Here is a 19,102-nt window from a genome sequence, read left to right as displayed (position 1 = left end):
ACTAGTCTGCAAATCCTGGCATTGACTTCTCTAGTGGTGACGGGCCTTTGAATCAGGTTCCCCTCATGGTAGTGCTGCTATAGCTTATACAGTAGAAATTAGTACAAGTTTAAACACGGAGTTCTGGAATTACTGAAGCAGCAATAGCTGTTTAGTTAAATCATCAGACTGTTCAGCCAGTGCTCAGTGTTTCAGTGAGCACCTTGTCCAGGCAAGACGTCCTTGGCTTGGCTGGCAGTGTCACATGGCTCTGCTGATCTGTAGAGAGATAAGTGTAGAAACCAAGGAAAATACCATCTGGCTTCACAGAGACACTATAGATCCAAAATTTTCAACTATCCAAATTTGTGCTTTTGCTTACAACTGTAAGACAGCTGTCTTTTATCTAGGTTTTCAAGTCTGTTTTCCTTGGTCTACACAATGGTTTTTGAAGCTTTAAACCATGCCAACAGTCTGGCACAAATGTTGGTGAGCATGTCCCCAGGGACTGTCCAGTTGTTGGCCATGCTTTAGGCAAACCTGTGCCGTCATGGGTGAAGTGGTGCCACAGATTAGCAGGGCAAACTGCTGAACTGTCTCAGTGAACTCCATCCTTGGGATGTTGCAGGGAATTTATGGGCGACTTTTTGTATGGATTGTGGAGAAGATCAACGCTGCAATTTACAGACCTCCTTCCCAGGAACTCAAAAGTATCAGGAGATCCATTGGCCTTCTTGACATCTTTGGTTTTGAGAACTTCACTGTGAACAGGTATGAAACCTGCAAAAGGAGAACCAGGTCTTAACCCTCGTTCGCCACCCCAAGCTCAAGGTCTTGCAGTCCTTTCACCTCTCCTGAAGTGAACTGGACCAGGCTGGACCAAGCCTTTTCCTATATGAGAAATTATTACAGCTAATCACTTGCAGCAGATAATGTATTTCCTAAACTGGTTTAGACTACACACCTATAATGGGTATAACAATGGTTTTGGGGAGAAAAACTGATTGTCTGAACCAATAAGAGAATTCTAAACCAAAAGCACTTACTGAGTGGTCAACAAGGTCTGAGGGTTGCTTCAAGCATGAAGAGAGATACAGAAAAATAAATCATGGTGGATCTAAAGTGTCCTTTTCTTGACCTTTCCTTCACAGTTTTGAGCAACTGTGCATTAACTTTGCAAATGAAAACCTGCAGCAGTTCTTTGTGCGCCATGTCTTCAAACTGGAGCAGGAGGAGTACAACCTTGAGAACATCAACTGGCAACACATCGAGTTCACTGATAACCAGGATGCCTTGGACATGATTGCCATCAAGCCCATGAACATCATCTCCCTCATTGATGAGGAGAGCAAGTTCCCCAAGGTGTGTTTTGGTCTCAGCCTTGCTGCCAGTGACTCTCTGGTTTTTATCCCCTTTGTACATGCATGCTGGCACCCTACAAGAGATCTGCTCATCCCCAAACACACATTCACCAGTGGGTTGCCTATTTATAGTTTTTATTGCACTCTTACATTTTCTTCCATGAGTATCACAACCATGCTAAAAGAAGTGTTTCTGACGGAAAAATGTGCCTGCAAGAGGCTCAAGAATGTCTATTAACAATGTTTAAGAGAAAATAATGTTAAATATACTCCTTTTGGAGCATTATCTTGAAAATAGCACAACATACGAGTGGTATTTAATCAATTTCTGTAATTTCTGCACCTGAGATACCCTCTCCAATACATCTTTTCTCAAAATAAATACACATTGTAACCCGAGACAAAAAAGAAAAGGGCTATTGACTGGAAAATTATTTTAATGGGAATAACCTTAGTTAAATGTCACATCTTTTCCTGCATGCACAGGGTACAGATGCCACCATGTTACACAAGCTGAACTCCCAGCACAAGCTTAACACCAACTATATTCCTCCGAAGAATAACTATGAAACCCAGTTTGGCATTAACCACTTTGCTGGAATTGTTTACTACGAAACAAAAGGTACGGGGCAGTTCCTGGTGCACTGCAGGGTACAAGGGGATGCTCAGGGGCAGATGAACTGCTGCTGTGTTGGAGCAGGGGTTGTAGTCCATAGTCAGTGTATTCCTTTTCTGGCTGCAATGACTTGACCCTCCAGCTGTGTCCATGAGCTGCAGGGTTTGGTCCTGTTTCATTCATGTGTGCCTGTGACAGAATGGCAGTGCTTTGCACCACATGCATCTTTGATCCAGTCTCAAGATGCGCCTCTGTCTTCCTTGTCATGGTCCCTCTCTCTCTCTGCCCACACATTGCTCCCATTACTTCACCAAGAACATCAGTAGTCCAACAATGCAGAAGCTGCTTGCAGCTCACATACTGCCCATGTTGCACTGTGTCATCTATGTGTTGTCCCATTATTTCCCTAGGTTTCTTGGAGAAAAACAGGGACACGCTGCATGGAGACATCATTCAGCTGGTGCATTCCTCAAAAAACAAATTCATCAAGCAGATCTTCCAAGCAGATGTGGCAATGGTAATGCAGGCAGGAGAAGGTCTTTATTCACAAGGAGGGGTGTTCCTGGAAGGGGTGGAACATTTGCAGAGTCATATAGCTCTGATACTGCCTGAGGTCTTTCAAACCTGTTAGTGTGAGCCAACCATCAGAAAGTGTTAATGCAGTGCCATGGGTACCTCCATGCTCACACCCCCAGTTCACTGCATTCAGTTCATCAGATATTACTATTTTGCTGTGGTCGCTCCTCTCCTAATTGTGTAGGGATTGGAACAATTAGGTTTGTGATTGTAGAAATCTTAGAGAAAAAGAGCTGTCCCTTCGAGCTGAGTCATCCAGATCTGTGTATAATAGAGTGAGAAGTAAACTGAAAGAGGTCAGGTTTAGATTAGGTGTTAGGAAGACATTCTTTCCTGTGATGGTGATTATATACTGGCACAGGTTGCCCAGAGAAGCTGTGGTTGCTCCACCCTTGGAAGAGTTCAAGGCCAGGTTGGATGGGGTTCTTAGTAACCTGGTCTAGTGGAATGGGGCCTTGGAACTAGATGGTCTTTCAGATCCCTTCCAACCCAAATAATTCTGTGATTCTAAGTAAAAACCAAATACTTGTAAAGCAGAGCAGAACAAAGGGATAATCTTGCTGGCCATTAAGCACCGCAATAGGACTGGGAGAGACCAGTCAAAAGTTGTGTTTTACTGTTACAACAGCAGAGAGATGGAACACCGTTTATGAAAGGCGAACTTTAAAGCACCCCTTTCCCCATCCCAGATCTCCAGGAGGGTTGGTTCTTACTCCATACTCAGTATGAGAAAAGACTGTGTGGGCTGAAGCTTTAGAGAAAGGTACAGTTATTGTTTTAACCCTTCCCACCCCATTTGAGCATTTATTACTGGGGTACCAGCTTAAATGTTGAGATTAGTGGCTATTTCACCATTAATAACATAAATATATGATGTTTTCTTGAGTAAGTTGAACGTCTACATCTCCCCACAGAAACATCATCATCCCTACTCCCAAAATTAAAGTATAAACTGTTTAAAATATCAGCCTTGCAGAATCTGAATGTCTACACAGATCAGTCACTATGGCCAAATCCCCCAGTCTTTCCCTAGTTAAAGCTATGGGACTGCAGAGGGTGTGGGCATGACATTTTTCAAAGCAACAACATTTTTTAGAAGTCAGAGTCCCATTTCCAAATGCCAGCCAATGCCACTGATGGACCAAGGGACTTAGGGACTTTCAGGAGTGCCAAACAATTTTAAGTGCTGAATTCCTTTACCTGTTAAGGGAAAGAAATGTTTACATTCCCAACACATTTCTTTAAATATGCTACATGGTCTTTTGCAAGCCCTATTTGCAACCTTTAGCCATTCAGTTTTGTTCCTATTGAAATGAATGATCTTTATCTTTTTAACTTCATTAGGAATAAGATAACATTTATCAGCCCCGATTAAACTACCAATTGGCATGACACTCCTGGTGGGTTCAGAGCTATCCTCAAATGTGGATACGCCTGTGGAAGTAGACACTAACTCCCTTAACATCAGTGCTGCTGCTTACTTTGCTTTTTATTGCTTATTCCTCTCTGCTTTTAATTTTTGGTGTGAGCTTTGCAGTTCACCTTGGAAATGATTTCTTGCTTTTTTAGGCAGAGCAGAGATGCACTGTGGGGAATCAGTGAGAGGGTTTACACAGTCATGCAGACTTCTTCACAGCAACACCTACCCAAGCATCTTTAAAAGATACTGGAAGTATATGATAGCCAAGTTGAGATGTTCACCTGGATGTTGTCTAGGACCTGAGAACTGAGACCTTTTAAAGCATCAGAGCACTTTTTTTTTTATATATAATTCCATTAGATATCTTCAGAATGTGTCCCAAGTGGTGGTCTCTGTGCTTTGATACTTTAATGGTCTCTGTTTTCCTTTTCTGAATGAGAGATTTTTAACCTCACTGTCATGGAACTGGAAGAGGAGAAAATATTGTGTACCAACTCCCCATGTCATGCACATGTTAGTGTGAACCTGGAGAGCACTAATTCCCTAAATACCATTCCTCTGAGAAACTAGTTGGTATGGTGTGCCAGCACTGCTTGTTCAAGGAGCAGGTAGAATAAGCAGTGGAGGATGGAACCCCATAAAGGGGGGGAAAAAAAAGGAAATCTGGAGCTTTCCCCTTGGCAAAAATTTAAATTCTATTGAAAATACCTGATTTGTTGGATTAAAATTAGGGAGGAAGGGAGGGATTTCTTTAAAATTTTTGTGGAAAATTGTTTTGTCCCAGTACCTTCTCAACCATTGTGTATTGACAGCAGAGATGTGTGAGGGAGAAGAGTGGGCATGGCTGAATTTGGATGGATAACGAGTGAGGTTAAAAGTCACAAGAATTGTTTCCAAGAAGCAAGAGCTGGACAGTGGCAGTTCCCTCAGCTTCAGGAATGCAAACATGGAGACGAAGAGGAAAAGCTAGGAGGGGGTTAGACAAAAATCTAAGAATTAATGCATTATGATCATAAGATATATTACAGATGGACCTCCAAGACTAAAAATGTGAGGCTCCCATTTCAGTTATTCCTTCTTTTCACTATTTGCTCTTCTCTGTCTCTGTTTTGTGTTTTGTTTTTTTTACCTGTGCTTCATGTAGTTTCTCTGTGGCTATGCATCCAGCACATTTGGCCAGTCGCCCACACCCACACCAAAGGTAAACCGAATACATGAGTTCTTCTGTTGTATATTCACCTCTCTTTGGCAAGGATTGTGCTTTGCTGCTGTTGGTTTATTCCTCTTCCTGCACTATCTATAGAGGATCCATTTCAAGTGACCAATGTGTTGGAGAGCATTTTTACACCTTGTTGAATAGATACGGGTGTATGATGTGTCATTTATTTCTAGGATTTAACTCAGAAGAGCTTTTTAATGATGGGAATTTGGTTTGGATAAAATCAGAACCAGGCTGAGACAAACTTTTGAGGATTTTTTTTTTCTGATATTTGAATAATTTTAATTAACTTCAGATGGATCATCTGTGGGATTTGTCTGTTGTTTAGCATGGTGCCACCATTGGCTTCAGTGGGACATTATTCTTCCATGCAACTGCAAAACAGTCCTTGTTTTGCACTTTTGGAGGCAAGAAGATGGCAGTTCATGTGTGAAGAGAGACTCCTGGATTGCATTTCTGGTTGCTTGGAAATGCAGTCATTCTTGAGGAGGGTTAGTTCTTGTTCAGGTGAGATCTCGCATCCAAGTCTTCAAAGACACAGATAATACGGAATTTTGCCATGATCATCAAAACAGGCTTTTGGCACCTTTGTTAGGTCTTTCCTGTTGCATCTCCTCTGCTGACTGGTTCTGATAGCTTCCCAAACCTTGCTTGCTAGGTATTTGGCCATAAGTAGCATGTTGTGTGCTAAAACTTTTGTGATATAAGCTTTGTGACCCTGCTCACATTTCCACAGCAACCCCTTGATAACCAGAGGATTATGTTGGAGATAGACCTGACTTTCAAAATTCAGATCCTTGCATGGGGCTGAATTTCATCCCTTCTTACCTCTGCAGTGTCTCAGATGTTTGGACTTGGAATTCCAGTGAGGAGGATATGACCCAAAATGACACAAAGCCATCCTTTCCAGAGGTGGACTCCTTCCCCTCTGTATCATAATTAAAACTGTTTGGATTGGAACATATCATTTGACCTTACTCTAGAGTTGTAGCAATGCCCCACACACAAAAAAAAGTCCTTCCTGAGTCAGGATACAAGAGAGTTGGAGATGGACTTTGGATAAGAGCGTGGAGTGATAGGACAATGGGGAGTGACTTTGAGCTGAAAGAGGGTAGCTTTAGACTAGATATTAGAAAGAAATTCTTTACTGTGAGGGTGGTAAATCACTGGCACAGGTTTCCCAGAGAAGCTGTGGCTACCTCATCCCTGGAAGTGTTCAAGGCCAAGGTAAATGGGGCTCTGAGCAACCTGGTCTAGTGGAAAGGGTCCCTGCTCATGGCAGAGGTTTGGAGCTACATGATCCTTAAGTCCCTTCCAACCCAAACCATTCTATGATTCTGTGATTGTATGAGATTAAATCCAGGAGCGAATTGTGAAAAATCTGTCAGAAATATTTAGGCCATTTTTTCCTCTGAAAACATCAACAGGAGATACAGAGAAATGGGAGACATTATACTGATGATTTCTATGAGTTTTGTTTTTGTCATAGTTGTTCTTATAACAAAACCTCATGTTTTCTAAGTTTTCTAGTGAATATGTTCATATGTGATAGGCACTGAGGTAAGGGTGGAACAGTCAAGACAAAAATATTTTTCACATATATATATGTGTGTGCACATCAGTAAGCTTTATAAAAATGGGGGTGTAGTTCAAAATAGTGATACTTGGCCCACATCAACTTTGCACCTGAAGGCACTTTCCAAACTGCGCAGCCTTTAGGAGAGAATCTGTCTCTTCACTATAATGTCACTGCATAATCTGCTGTGAGGTGGCCTCAGCTTACAGTTGTCACCTGGAGGCCAAACCAGTGACATTGCATATGAAAACATAACAAACGAAAAGCATTATTTTTCTCAGACTTCAGAAAAACAGGCTGAGAAACAGCATGTCCCATTGACATAGCCCAATTTAGTGACCTTATAATCCTAAAGAGATGGGAGGATGATCCTTTGTCCAGAACCTTTCCCCAAAGTATTGCTGGTGGTACATGCTTTGCTCTTTCCCTAACTCACCTCAAGTATTTCAACTTTCTGCATTTCCACTGAAGCAGGTTGCCGTCTCCCTGGCAGACCCTCTGCTGAGCACAGTGTTTCTGGTGCACCATGCAGCCTTCTCCTTCAAGGAGGAGAATGTGCAGAGGGGCATCAAGGAATAACTTCTACCATTTCTGGCTCAGTGACATTTTTCCTTGTACCTGCCATTCTTCTGTTTACTTGGTTTGAATATTACAAAGGAAAAGAACTGGTGATTACCCTGGCTGGCACTCTGGGTCTGTATTAAGGCCATCCTACCTAACATAACTTGGTGTCCACTTTAATTCGCTGAACCTATAAAGTGCAGATAGGATGAACTGTTTTCTCAGCGCTGGACAGATAACTACCTAAATATGTCCAAGACACCAAAGAAAGGAGTCTGAATAGATCCCTGGAGATTTTACAGCTTCACAGAAATGCTGGGTAATGTCCTGATGCTCCTGCTATACCACTGAGGATCTAAGACGCCCATGCTGGAGAAACATCCTATTGTGTCCTGGTGATGTATTCTGCCTTGACTTTTGCCTCGATGTTACTGCAAACAGCCATGTACATGTTTGCACCTCCAGAGTTCAGCCTAGCTTGAGGTGGCAGAAAGAAGTGGCACTGAAGCATGTCCAAATGTCATGCTGGTCTGTAGATCTTTCTGAACTCTCTTCTTGATGATGCTTCTCTGTAAATCATCTAATTCTCTTCTTTTTCTTCTTTTTTTCTTCTGCTTTTTTTTTTCCCTCCTTTGTTGTTGAGCACAGACTGAGTGATACCTCAGTGCTCCAGTCTGGGCTCCAGCACTTGTGAATCCTGCTCATCCTTCCCCATGACACATAGCTCTCATCCTCCCTTGTGATAGGCTCTGTGTGGACACCAGTGGAGAGATGGTCTGAGTCCCAAGGACATCACAGTCTCAAAGTTTGAAAGCTAAGATGTACCTGGGCAGAAGAAAAGCAGAATGTATCAGCCCTTTCTCCTTCAGGCTATGGAGACTGGGTCTGGTTTTAACTAAAAAATGCTCCTCCTCTGCAGTAAATCCTGCATTTTCAGTGCCTTTCTGGGCTGTGTTGACAGGGTGCTCCACTTCTTTTTTTGGGGTCATTTTGTTGGAAAAAGGGAAGAGATGTGATCCTCCCACACTGGTGTTGAGATGAGGTGGAAGGCACCACAGTGACTTGAGTGGTGTCACCCATCCCTGAAGGCTGAAGCTGATGCAAAGCACTTACCAGACTATTCATTGTGTATCTGAGAGCCCACATAGTGCCATTAGGGCTGGTGCCCACCATTGGGATGGGTTTGTGCACAAATGTCAGACCCTGAAAGGAAGTGAATGGGATGATGCAATCTTGACAGGAGGAGCCCAGACTACTCTATTTGGATAGGAAGACAAGCTGATCTCTGGTCACTGTCCCTTCTCTTCAGCCCATCCCAGCAAAAAGCTCTCAGATGTAAGGATGGAGACAGCACCACTGCTTCTTACCAGAGCTGGATGCATGCAGGGAAGAAATGCAAGGCATCAGCAACCTAGAGAGGCATGTCTTGCTGTCTGGGAGCAAACCACTCATGCATTCCCCTGTAGATCCCTGTACAAAGCCTTGCTCCCTTCCTACCACCATGGCTGAAAAATGATCTCTCCCAGCCAAGCCCAAATTGACTAAAATCTGGCTAACATGCAGTTGCTTCCAACTTCCAGCCCTGCTCCTGCATCTCTTGCTGCTTCTGACCCCTATGGCTGTCCTTCCACATCTCACAGAGGTGACCCCTTGCGCATAATTAACAAAGTGATAAGAAAACATTCATCAAAGCCTTCCAAACCAACACTCTTGCTGAAACAGCATTTTCCTTAGAAAATCTGTGACAGAATGTGAGCATCAGACTCTACAGTGCTCTGCAGGTAGCAGCTGCATCCATTAGTTACCCTAGATTTGTTAACAGTTTGTCCTTCAGGGGAGGATTTTGCTGGGAGAGATCACTGGTAACCCCCATGCTCTTCTTGACAAGCAGGCCAGGGTTTTGTGGTTGTTTGCATGAGATGAGTTTTCTCTTGTTGGAATTCTATGATGACTTTGTGTTTGTGTTGATTGAGTTTGTCTCAACATCATATAAAACCTGAGCCGTGTAAACTCCCAGCTTATGGCAAAGAGGTTGGACTAGATGGTATTTGTAGTCCCTTCCAACCCAAACAATTCTGTGATTCTCTGAAATTCCTCTGTTTGGGGGGATGGGAATACTATCTGACAGGTTACTAGTACTATAGGATGAAGCACATGTGAAGATTTTAGTAAAGATAGAAACAAAACTCACAATGTTGCAAAACATGGCAGCAAAGCCAATGCAGATGGGGATTTTGTGGCTTGACCACCTGCAAATAAGAGGATATTTGGAGGAAAAATGTGTTAAAATCCTGCTAGAATCCTCCCTTTGGGAATTCCTGGTCACTAGGTCATGTCACAGGTCATGTCACAGTTCACCCTATTTTTTGTTCAGAGGGAGTTGCATCCTGGTGCCCAGCTCTTCCTTTAACCCACCAGCATTACCTGCTGCCCCACAAAAGCTCCCTGAACACCAGACCCTACAAGACACACAGCACCACTGTGACTGATGTGTAATGAGCTCAGGTAATAGTGACTGACACATAAAATGAGGTAGGCACTTCATTTAGTTTGGAGGTGGTTTAACAAGGTTCTTCCAGAGCAGGGAGAAGGGACTGATGTTTCTCATTTAGAAACACTTACCCCACAATAGAGATTGGGTTATTAATTTAACCAAGGGAGATAAATCAAGCAAAATACTCAAAATCATCCTAGACCAAATTAGACTATTTGGTCTAGTTAATAGTCTTTTCCAAACACAACTAGAATCTGTGGTAGTACAGACTGAGGAATATAGACCTTAGCAGAAGTTTCTGGACTGTTGCAGAGTCACCCTGCAGCAAGCATACCCCTGGATTGTTGTTTAATGTACATGGGCATCTGGGCCTCACTCCAGGGAGCGGGAAGGTCTCAACCTGATATGGGGAACTGATATGTGACAGAGGGGTTGGCATGACCATGCTACAGGACATGGGGACAGGGAAGCCCAAGCCCAAGCCCAAGCCATTGCTGAGGAGCATCTTTGGGCAGGTGCATTGCCCCAAGCTGCAATACAGAGAATTTTGGTGGCCCAGAAGAGGCTGTTTACTCTCCTGGGCATATCTTCCTCATGGCTCTGCATAGGAAGGACAGGTTTTCCAGTCACACTGGGAGGTTTGAGCAGGAGAAATTAAATTATAGCACTTTTCCTCGCTGCATAGATGCATATGGAGTAGGTTTGCCAGAACCTGACCATTGCAAGTTCTCTGGCTGTGCCCTTCCCCTCTCCTGCCACAACTTTCAATCACCTCTGGCCCCACTCTGCGCTCCAGCCCTGGCTGCCGCAGGAGGTTCCTGAGGACGCAGCCAGAGGGAAAAGGCACTGTTATCCTTTAATTTCCTGAGTCCACTCCGCTGTGGTTTTGCAGGGAGCAGAGACGAGGAAGCGCTCGCCGACACTCAGCAGCCAGTTCAAGCGGTCCCTGGAGCTGTTGATGAGGACTCTCAGCGTGTGCCAGCCCTTTTTTGTCCGCTGCATCAAACCTAATGAGTACAAGAAGCCCATGGTAAGTCCTGCTTTTCTCTTCTTGTTGCTTTTTGTACAGGACTGCTCATGGGGTCGTTCTGCCCTAAAGCTGCCAGCAAAATTCCTTTGGGCATCAGTGGAGTGCATAGAAAACCAACCCACAGCCTGTTCTGCAAGCAAGGGAGTCACCAAATGGTTGGCAAAATCAGGCACTTGCTTTGCAATCCAACAGCACCCCAAAACTTTTTGCAGAGGGGAGCTCCTGACCCTGCCTTTCTTCCCTAGTGCAATCTCAAGGAATTCACTCTGCAGCCCTTTATCCTATAGGAAACGCCTTTCAACTTCCATAGGGGGTAGGCACCTCCCTGCCGGAGACTTTGGTTGAACCATAGATTAATTTCTATGGCAGGGTTCAATGTTTTCTAAAAAAAAATTCCCCATGGGTGTTTCCCTCAAAATCTTTGCTCCCAGTGTATCTTACTCATTTTAAATCCTGTTTGATTTTTTTTTTATTTCGCCACTTGCAAAAGCACAGTTCTAAAAGCAGAAGAAAAAAGAGGCAAAATAGCACAGAGGAAATGTGAGAGAAGTTATTTTACTCCAATTCCCAGTGATATGCTTCAAAAGCAATGAATGCTATGGGGACAAAATTCTAGGAGAAAATGAAAAGGAAGGAGAGGACTGTAAATCCCCCTGACCACAAACTGTTCATGTAGAGGACTCCAAATTTTTCAGCAGAAGGAAGGCAGTAAGACGGGTGCCGCACACCACAATCCCACTCTCAGCACCTTGCAGGATCGGACCCTGATTCTATGAGCAATCACTGTTACCTGCTCACCACTCTTTATAGTGATATTGCCTGGGGAGGAAGAGCTTTATTTAATAAATAAAGCTAATCTAGCCAGAGCTGGAGCTTTATCTAAAGTTAGTGTCCATTAGCAAAGCTCAGCCAAGTGCAAAGAAGCATAAAATACTGAATTTCAGAGCTGTTATGTACAAGCAGTGTTTATTTGAAACTTATTTTTGCTGTTCAGTGAACCTAATATGATGCAGGGCAAAAGGTTTGGTGATTCTCTCAGATCAGTTTACTGTGCTCTTAGCCTGCTTTTGGTGAGAGTAAAAAGGCACCTAATAGCATGTTAATGGAATACGTTGGGTTAATATTTAACAGTATGTCTGATCTGAGATTATCGTCTGAGCACAGATCAGAACAAGACCTTCTTTATGAACGTGGGTGATGTTGAGAAATAGATGTACATCTTGAACTGATGTTAATAAATTATTGCCAGTACCCTGACTTTGAGCTGTTTTTACACATGGATGTCTGGAATTCAGTCTGGTATTTTGTATCCTGCATAGGAAGTCTGTATTTCGTCAGTTCTTGCAAATGCTAAACCAGAAGTCTCTGTTCAACTTATTTGTCTACAAAACTTTCAGTGGACATTAAAACAGCTCCAAGTTTGAAAAATTCAGACAAAGAGAAATTAATTTCCCCATTAAAGAAGTGAGTGGTTGAGCTAACAGAGCTAACAGAGACGGTAGTGCGATATGAAATGTGATTTATTGCTAAATTTATTTTTGGCCTTGGTTTAATAATCCAACGGAAAAGAAATCCTAGATAAAGGTACACAGAGCACTGCAGAGTGACTGCAAAGAGAACATTTTCTGGGAGGTCATTTTCTGTCCCTGCCTTTGAAGCAAAACATACTGATAGTGATAGGAAATGGGATACCAGAAGTGAAAGGTCAGTGGAAAGTCCTGACTGTTGGTTACTTTATGTTATTTTAAAACTTCCTTCCAAAATATGCTTTAGGAGGGAAAAAAAATTGTTTGTGTCGGGATGCTGGCTGGAGTTCTCTGGGTCTGTGCATCACCCCAAGCCACTGCTTCTGAGTATTGCTCGTGTTAGTCCAAGAGAAATGTGTGGGATGAATTAGATAGCAAACCATGCAAATAAAGTCAAAACTGTCTTCAGCAGTCTGTGCCTTATCAGACCCTTATGCCAGGAGTACATAGTTGCCCACACATACTATGAACTAGCCCTACAAACTCCAGAGGGTTATTTGCAAGCCCACAACTGCTCACATACCCTCACATAGTGCAGATCCTCCTGTCCCAGGATATACAGCTGAGATACAGGGATGGATATCTGAGAGACAGGCACATAGTTACTCTCCTTGCTCATTTCAGGGAGAGCCCAAGTGGCTCATGTTTCAGATGCTGATATCTGTACCTGCACAGACACTCACATCTTAGCTGAAGGGAGGGCAGATGAATAATGCCCTGGCAGTAACTCTTTGGCCCCAGCTGGGATTTACTGTCCCGACTTTTTGTGGTTGCCAGCACCACACCATGTCTGCCTTTAGTTTACATCACTGCCCATTTTCCCAAGGTGATGTTCACCATTGTATTGTGCTCTCCATTTCCCCACTCACTCCGTTGTGTAGGACACATCCAGTTTTGCAAGTGGGAATTAGAGAAATGGGGTGAGTCACAATCAGCAGTCTACAGGATCAGGCCCAAGACAGCCAACAGTCCTACAACCTTGGGTCTACCAAGAGAAGGATTTGGGTGGATGCTTGACTTGCTTGCCCCACACATCTTCAGAGTCCCCACTTTCTAATGGCCAATCCAGGCCAAGATTTGCAGTCAAACCGCAGTGTACTGTAACCTCCCCAGCTGTTTGATCGGGAGCTGTGTGTCCGTCAGCTGAGATACTCAGGGATGATGGAGACCATCCGCATCCGCCGAGCCGGATACCCCATCCGCTACACGTTTGTGGAGTTTGTGGACCGGTACCGGGTGCTCATGCCTGGAGTGAAGCCAGCATACAAGCAGGTATGTTACCTTCTTCTGCAGGTAACAAATGCTCTCTGCTGGACTCTCCAGAGATATTTATGGGATGTGCATCCTCTCCAAAAGCAATTATGCAGTATTTGATCCCCAGATGTCACAGAGATGCTCTGGGCTTTCCAAGTGAAGGAAAAATGGTTACAGAGCTGGCAGGGGCAGCTAGCCATATTCGCTCTGTTCCTCTCACTTGTCTTAAATGTGGTGACAGTTAAAGCCCTAGGAACCTCCTTAGCAGAAAACTGCAAGATTTGGGACCAGGAAGGGTCCACACTGGGCTTGGGAGGAGCAATGGGTGAGTCTGATCCTGGGGAATACCAATCCCTTTTCTACCAGGGCGACCTGCGTGGGACATGCCAGCGTATTGCTGAAGCGGTGCTGGGGAAGGATGATGACTGGCAGATTGGCAAGACAAAGATATTCCTGAAGGTGGGTGGTTCTCCACAATTCCCCCTGCTGTTTTGGAGGAGCCTGCCTCTGAAGGAGTCTCCTACCATTTCCTTTCCATCACATGACTTGATCCTTTCCCATGGTCTCTGGGCTGGCAGGTCAGTGGGTAGAATCTGGGTTAAGGCAGAATATTTGGGGCCAGTTTAGGAGCCGAAGGCAGGAGGAAATCCTGACACTGTGCCAGCACTGATGCATTCACAAATCCATACGGACATGAAAGTAGTCACATACAGTGTACAGCATTTTTCCTCCTGGACTGAACAGCTCAACCTCATTTCCTGCCTTCACCCAAAAAGGATAGCAGCAGGGGGGATGCCCATGCAGAACCCTGCAGAGAGAGGGACATGAGCACAACAGGCTTGCTTTGCTTTATGCACATCCTTGTGCAACTCAGTGTGTGCCCACAGTCTCCTTTCCTGCATCAGTCCAGCAACACAGAGCAGTCTGATGTTGCAGGTCCCTTGCAACCTCATTCACATGCATCTTTCCTTACAAACCAATTCCTGTGCTGTAGGGAAGATAACCCTTCTCTCGAGCAAAACTCTCAGAAATAAACCCCGACTGCATAAACCTAAATTCATCCCTAACCCCATTGTCAGCACAGACAGCCCCATCTCTTCCCTAGAATTTGTTCCTACTAGTTGCTCTTTCCAGAGCCTGTTATCAAGATCTCGCAGCTGTCAGGGCAGGAAACAGAGAAACTAGGAGGCCCCAGGGGGCTGCATGAGGTTGAGCAAAGCAGGAAACATGGAGCTGCCTGTACTGCACCCAGTGCTCAGTGTGCCATGACCAGGACAGAAAGCTGAATCATACATGGCATGGGAGGAATCAGAATAAAGCCTGGACTGATGCATCTGAAAGTCTCAGGGCAAAGGAAATTCAGTGTTTCAAGGAGCTTTTTTTTTCTTTAGATAAGGAGAAGAAGCGGTGGGACACAGGCAGCTTGGAGTTTGTTTCCAAACCTCTCCAGTGCTTCTAGGAACCGCTCCCATGGCTGAGAGCACTGAGAGGGAGCTCTGCACGGGAAGGGCAATGTAATGTGGTTGTCTTCACGCTATGAAGTATTGCATTTGCAGCTTCTGGATGCCCTGGTTCATTTGGGAATGAAGATGATAGATCACTAGGGTTTATGCTAGGATTTCTCTAGTGAGTAGATGGGGTGATACTTGGGATAGAAAATGACCCAAGAGTTTATTTTGAACATGTGCCCTGGAGAAGGGCTTTGTACCACCCCCTCCTGCTACATGTCAGGCAGATGGAGAACTTGAGACATTGGTGCTGTGTTGCTTCCTCCCACAGGACCACCACGACATGCTGCTGGAGATTGAGAGAGACAAGGCCATCACAGACAAAGTCATTCTAATCCAGAAGGTTGTCCGTGGGTATAAAGACAGGTAGGTATGAGCCTCACTGCCAAATGGGAGATGGGTTATGTGGGATGCTTCTTCCCGCGAGTGGCTCCTGGTGGCTGCATCCCTCCTTTGGTGCCCGATGGCCAGAGGGAACCCCTGATGTGTTGACACTCAGGTGCAGCAAGTATTGAAGGAAATCAGTAGAGATACAAGAGGAAAACTGTGTCATCTGCCTCACACCTGGATGGAATAGGATCTTCTGCCCCTATTCAGTGCTGTCTTCAGAGGATCTGGTGTTTGCTATGACAGTGCAGCAGCAGGACTCTGAGCCTGCTAAAGGCAATGCTAAGACTCCAGTCTATGGAGATCCCCACAAAACTGCAGTGGGACCACAGGGTCATCCACTGTGACTGAAGTTGCTCTCCCCAAAGCCTACGGGGTTCAGAACTCTTCTCTTTGCAACCCAGTTGCAAGATATGGGAGGAGGACAGGTAGCCCATGGGGAGCTCACGGCACCATTGTGGATGAAGATGGGAAGCCACAGGCAATGATAAGCTTCACCCAAGGAGGAGGGAGAGTTCTTGGCCCTTTGTGCTTTTGGACTGTCAAACCATGGCTGTGACTCAGGTTGTGCTTTGCAGAAAGAACACGTACTAAATAACTCATCAATCTTTCACACACTAATCTTAGCCTGACCCCCAAGCCCTTCCAACACAATGGTCTTCAAGGTGTGTCTGCAGGTAGAATCAGATCAGCCTAAGAAGGATTGGAAGAGCAGATAGGGGCAGCAGGGTGGTGTTGATGAAGTTTGCTCTTGATCATTTGGGTGAGATTGAATCCATTCTCAGATGCTAGATTGAAGTCAGAAGGACATATAGCAAAGAGATTTCAGATGTGAGAAGAGGGTGCAGGGCTGGGGGAAGGAGGGGACCATTCTCAGCATCTCCTGCTTCCCATTCCCATAACCTGGCAGAATCTGCCTGCAGAGACCTATCAGAGGAAGCTCCTACAGATGTTTTTATGAAAGCAAGATGAACTGGGGAAGGAGACATTTTCAGGCCAAAATGCAGCGTTTACTCCACCTGGATGCTCAGGTTCAAATCTGCAAGAAATGAGGCCCAGGAGATGATGATGATGATAACTGGTGGCCAAACCACAGAGGCAAGTGATTAAAATGCCTTTGCAGGTCCAATTTCCTGAAAGTGAGAAATTCAGTCCTGATGATTCAGAGATACTGGCGTGGACATAACTGCAGGAAGAACTACGGCGCTGTAAGTACAGGGGTGCTTCCTCACACCTCTGCCTTCCTACCTCTTTCAGCTGGGACATACGTAAGAGTTTCCTGGTTCAAAATGTCCCATTGAATGTAGGAAGTGGGGAGGTTGGCCTTTATCAGTTGGAGCGATGAATGGAAGTTTGCTCTTTATGCTTTGCCTTCTCGTTGGAGAGAGCACCTGACAACCTTCTAGCTGTCCTTTTCCCCATGAGTTAGATGCCCATTGCACCAACTGGTCGCTTGAAGTTTTATAAGTCTTCCCCTAGTTTCCAGATGACTGAAAACTCAAGAGCAGCTTGTTCTAAAAACCAAACTCCATCTCCAAGTGGGAACATATTGAGTTTGTCCCTAACCCAATAGTCCTTGTCTCTTCCTGTCCCGGCTGGCTCTGACCCAACAGCAAGTCATTTGCAAAGTGAGTTGGGATCTAAAAGATCTCAAAATCATCCTCCAAGCGTGCAACTTGATAGGAATAGCCACTTCCAGGCTGGTCAGGATGCTGCCTCCTGCCATGAAACAGCACCTTGACTGTCAGGCAGGAGGTTTGCAGATGCTGGACCTCCATGGGAGCAACCCTTATGGCTTGTGGCTGTCTTGAGATGACCAACCAGATGTCCTGAGGCCTCTGTAGGACTCAGTGAGGAAGAAACTATCTTTGTCCTTTCTGGGCTTTGAATCAACACAGCAGCCGGAGGGCTTTGTTTTTCCAGCCTCTTGGGGAACCTCCCTAAGGTCTGTCCTTGTGGGGACTGATTTCAGTGGCTCATTTACAGCCGTGCAAGAAGGAGATTAGCAATGGAAATCTGCTTATGATGACTGAGCCCCTGGGTGGTGGGGTGGTTTCATCCTGCTCCCTCTTGCAGATGCGGATTGGCTTCCTGAGGCTGCAGGCCCTCTACCGATCCCGCAAGCTTCATAAGCAGTACCATATGGCTCGCCGGCGGATCATCGAGTTTCAGGCACGATGCCGGGGCTACTTGGTCCGTAGGGCTTTCCGCCACCGCCTCTGGGCTGTCCTCACCGTCCAGGCGTACGCCCGGGGCATGATCGCCCGAAGGCTGTATAAGCGCCTCCGGGGGGAAGTAAGTACCGCAGAGGAGAGGTCAGTTGTGGGCAACAGAGGTGGGGAGAGGGGAGAAAAACCTGCTTCCACATCACGTGCTCTTGGGATCTGTTTTTAAACGAAAAAAAATTTTCAAAAATAAGTTGATGCCTGTTCAGGAGGGCTCTTCTGTTTATTCCCACAGTATCATCGACGTCTGGAAGCGGAGAAACTTCGACTGGCAGAAGAGGAACGACTCCGAAAGGAGATGAGTGCCAAGAAAGCCAAAGAGGAAGCAGAAAAAAAGCACCAAGTATATCAGGACTGATCTCTTTGTGGGGTTCTGTCTGTTTTCCAGGGACTCATTTTGCTCCTTTGAGGGGCAATGACAAAAATATCTAAGGGTTTTCTGCCCCGCTTGAGCAGTTTGTATTTAATTCTCTAGAGTACTCTGTGCTCTAACTAGTTTGAAGCTGCTCCAGAATTTCTGATCTGCTGCACAGGAATGCCAGAGATTATAGTTATTATTCACTTGCTTTTGCTATTGTATAAAGGCTGGAGGGGGAACTGGGACACCCTGTGTGTGGGCACATACAGGGGTTTTGTATAAAATAAAAAAATAAGATCAATGGGAGTTTCTGTGCATGGACCGACACCTAAACAGGCACTAAGGAAGCAGAAAATGCTATTGCTTTGTCCTTCCGCAGTTAAGGAATTGAGACGTAGGCATGTCACTCATTTGCTCCAAGTCATGATGCTGGTATAGTGCCCTAAGCACTGGGCAGTCTGCCTTTCTACAACCAGGCCCTGCAGAATTTAGTTCCAGCTCTTTGAAAGGAACAGTTCAGTCATTGCACTTGTCCTTTTGCAGGTACGCCTGGCCCAGCTGGCACGGGAAGATGCAGAGAGAGAAGTAAAGGAGAAGGAGGAAGCACGTCGTAAGAAAGAGCTCTTAGAAAAAATGGAAAAGGCTCGCAACGAGCCAGTGAATGACTCAGAAATGGTGGACAAAATGTTTGGATTCCTGGGGACAACCTCCTCCCTGCCTGGCCAGGAAGGACAGGCACCCAATGGCTTTGAGGTACTGGAGACGTACATGTGCCTGACTATCACATGGAAGGCTTTAACAAAATATTAATGAGACAACAAAGAGTACAGCATTACAAAAGTGTGTCTCTTAAAGCTTCCTTGAAGGCCAGACTTTTCTCTGTGGCCCCAAAGAGTTACCATGCTGTAGCTGGGGATGGGCAGGCAGCCTGCTGGCTTTCTCTGCAGCTACTGAATGGAGGAGAGCAATATCATTGAGGACCTGTGGCCTTTGAGATCTTTTCCTTTGTGGC

At 45.2% G+C, this 19,102-nt stretch overlaps 1 protein-coding gene across 3 annotated transcripts in view; it reads left to right on the top strand.

Moving 5' to 3' along the window:
* MYO7A (myosin VIIA) overlaps positions 1–19,102 on the top strand; it is a 101,821-nt gene that overhangs the window by 55,532 nt on the left and 27,187 nt on the right. The window contains exons 12-24 of one of the 3 annotated variants that reach the window (XM_051779887.1): positions 608–750; positions 1,131–1,341; positions 1,827–1,962; positions 2,367–2,473; positions 5,097–5,153; positions 10,695–10,832; positions 13,472–13,630; positions 13,979–14,071; positions 15,392–15,486; positions 16,631–16,715; positions 17,584–17,802; positions 17,968–18,075; positions 18,634–18,843. In XM_051779887.1, the coding sequence (XP_051635847.1) occupies positions 608–750; positions 1,131–1,341; positions 1,827–1,962; positions 2,367–2,473; positions 5,097–5,153; positions 10,695–10,832; positions 13,472–13,630; positions 13,979–14,071; positions 15,392–15,486; positions 16,631–16,715; positions 17,584–17,802; positions 17,968–18,075; positions 18,634–18,843 (1,761 nt within the window). Of the gene's footprint in view, positions 1–607; positions 751–1,130; positions 1,342–1,826; positions 1,963–2,366; positions 2,474–5,096; positions 5,154–9,597; positions 9,814–10,694; positions 10,833–13,471; positions 13,631–13,978; positions 14,072–15,391; positions 15,487–16,630; positions 16,716–17,583; positions 17,803–17,967; positions 18,076–18,633; positions 18,844–19,102 lie in introns of those variants that run through there. The other 2 variants (XM_051779888.1, XM_051779889.1) reach the window with 2 other exon arrangements.

This window comes from Manacus candei, unplaced genomic scaffold (genome assembly GCF_025592945.1).
Source record: "Manacus candei isolate 608988 ecotype Guabito, Panama unplaced genomic scaffold, ASM2559294v1 h1tg000014l, whole genome shotgun sequence".
In the NCBI taxonomy this organism is placed as follows: Eukaryota; Metazoa; Chordata; class Aves; order Passeriformes; family Pipridae; genus Manacus; species Manacus candei.
Note: the sequence above shows the minus strand (reverse complement) of the source record. Positions and strands in the feature narration are given on the sequence as shown.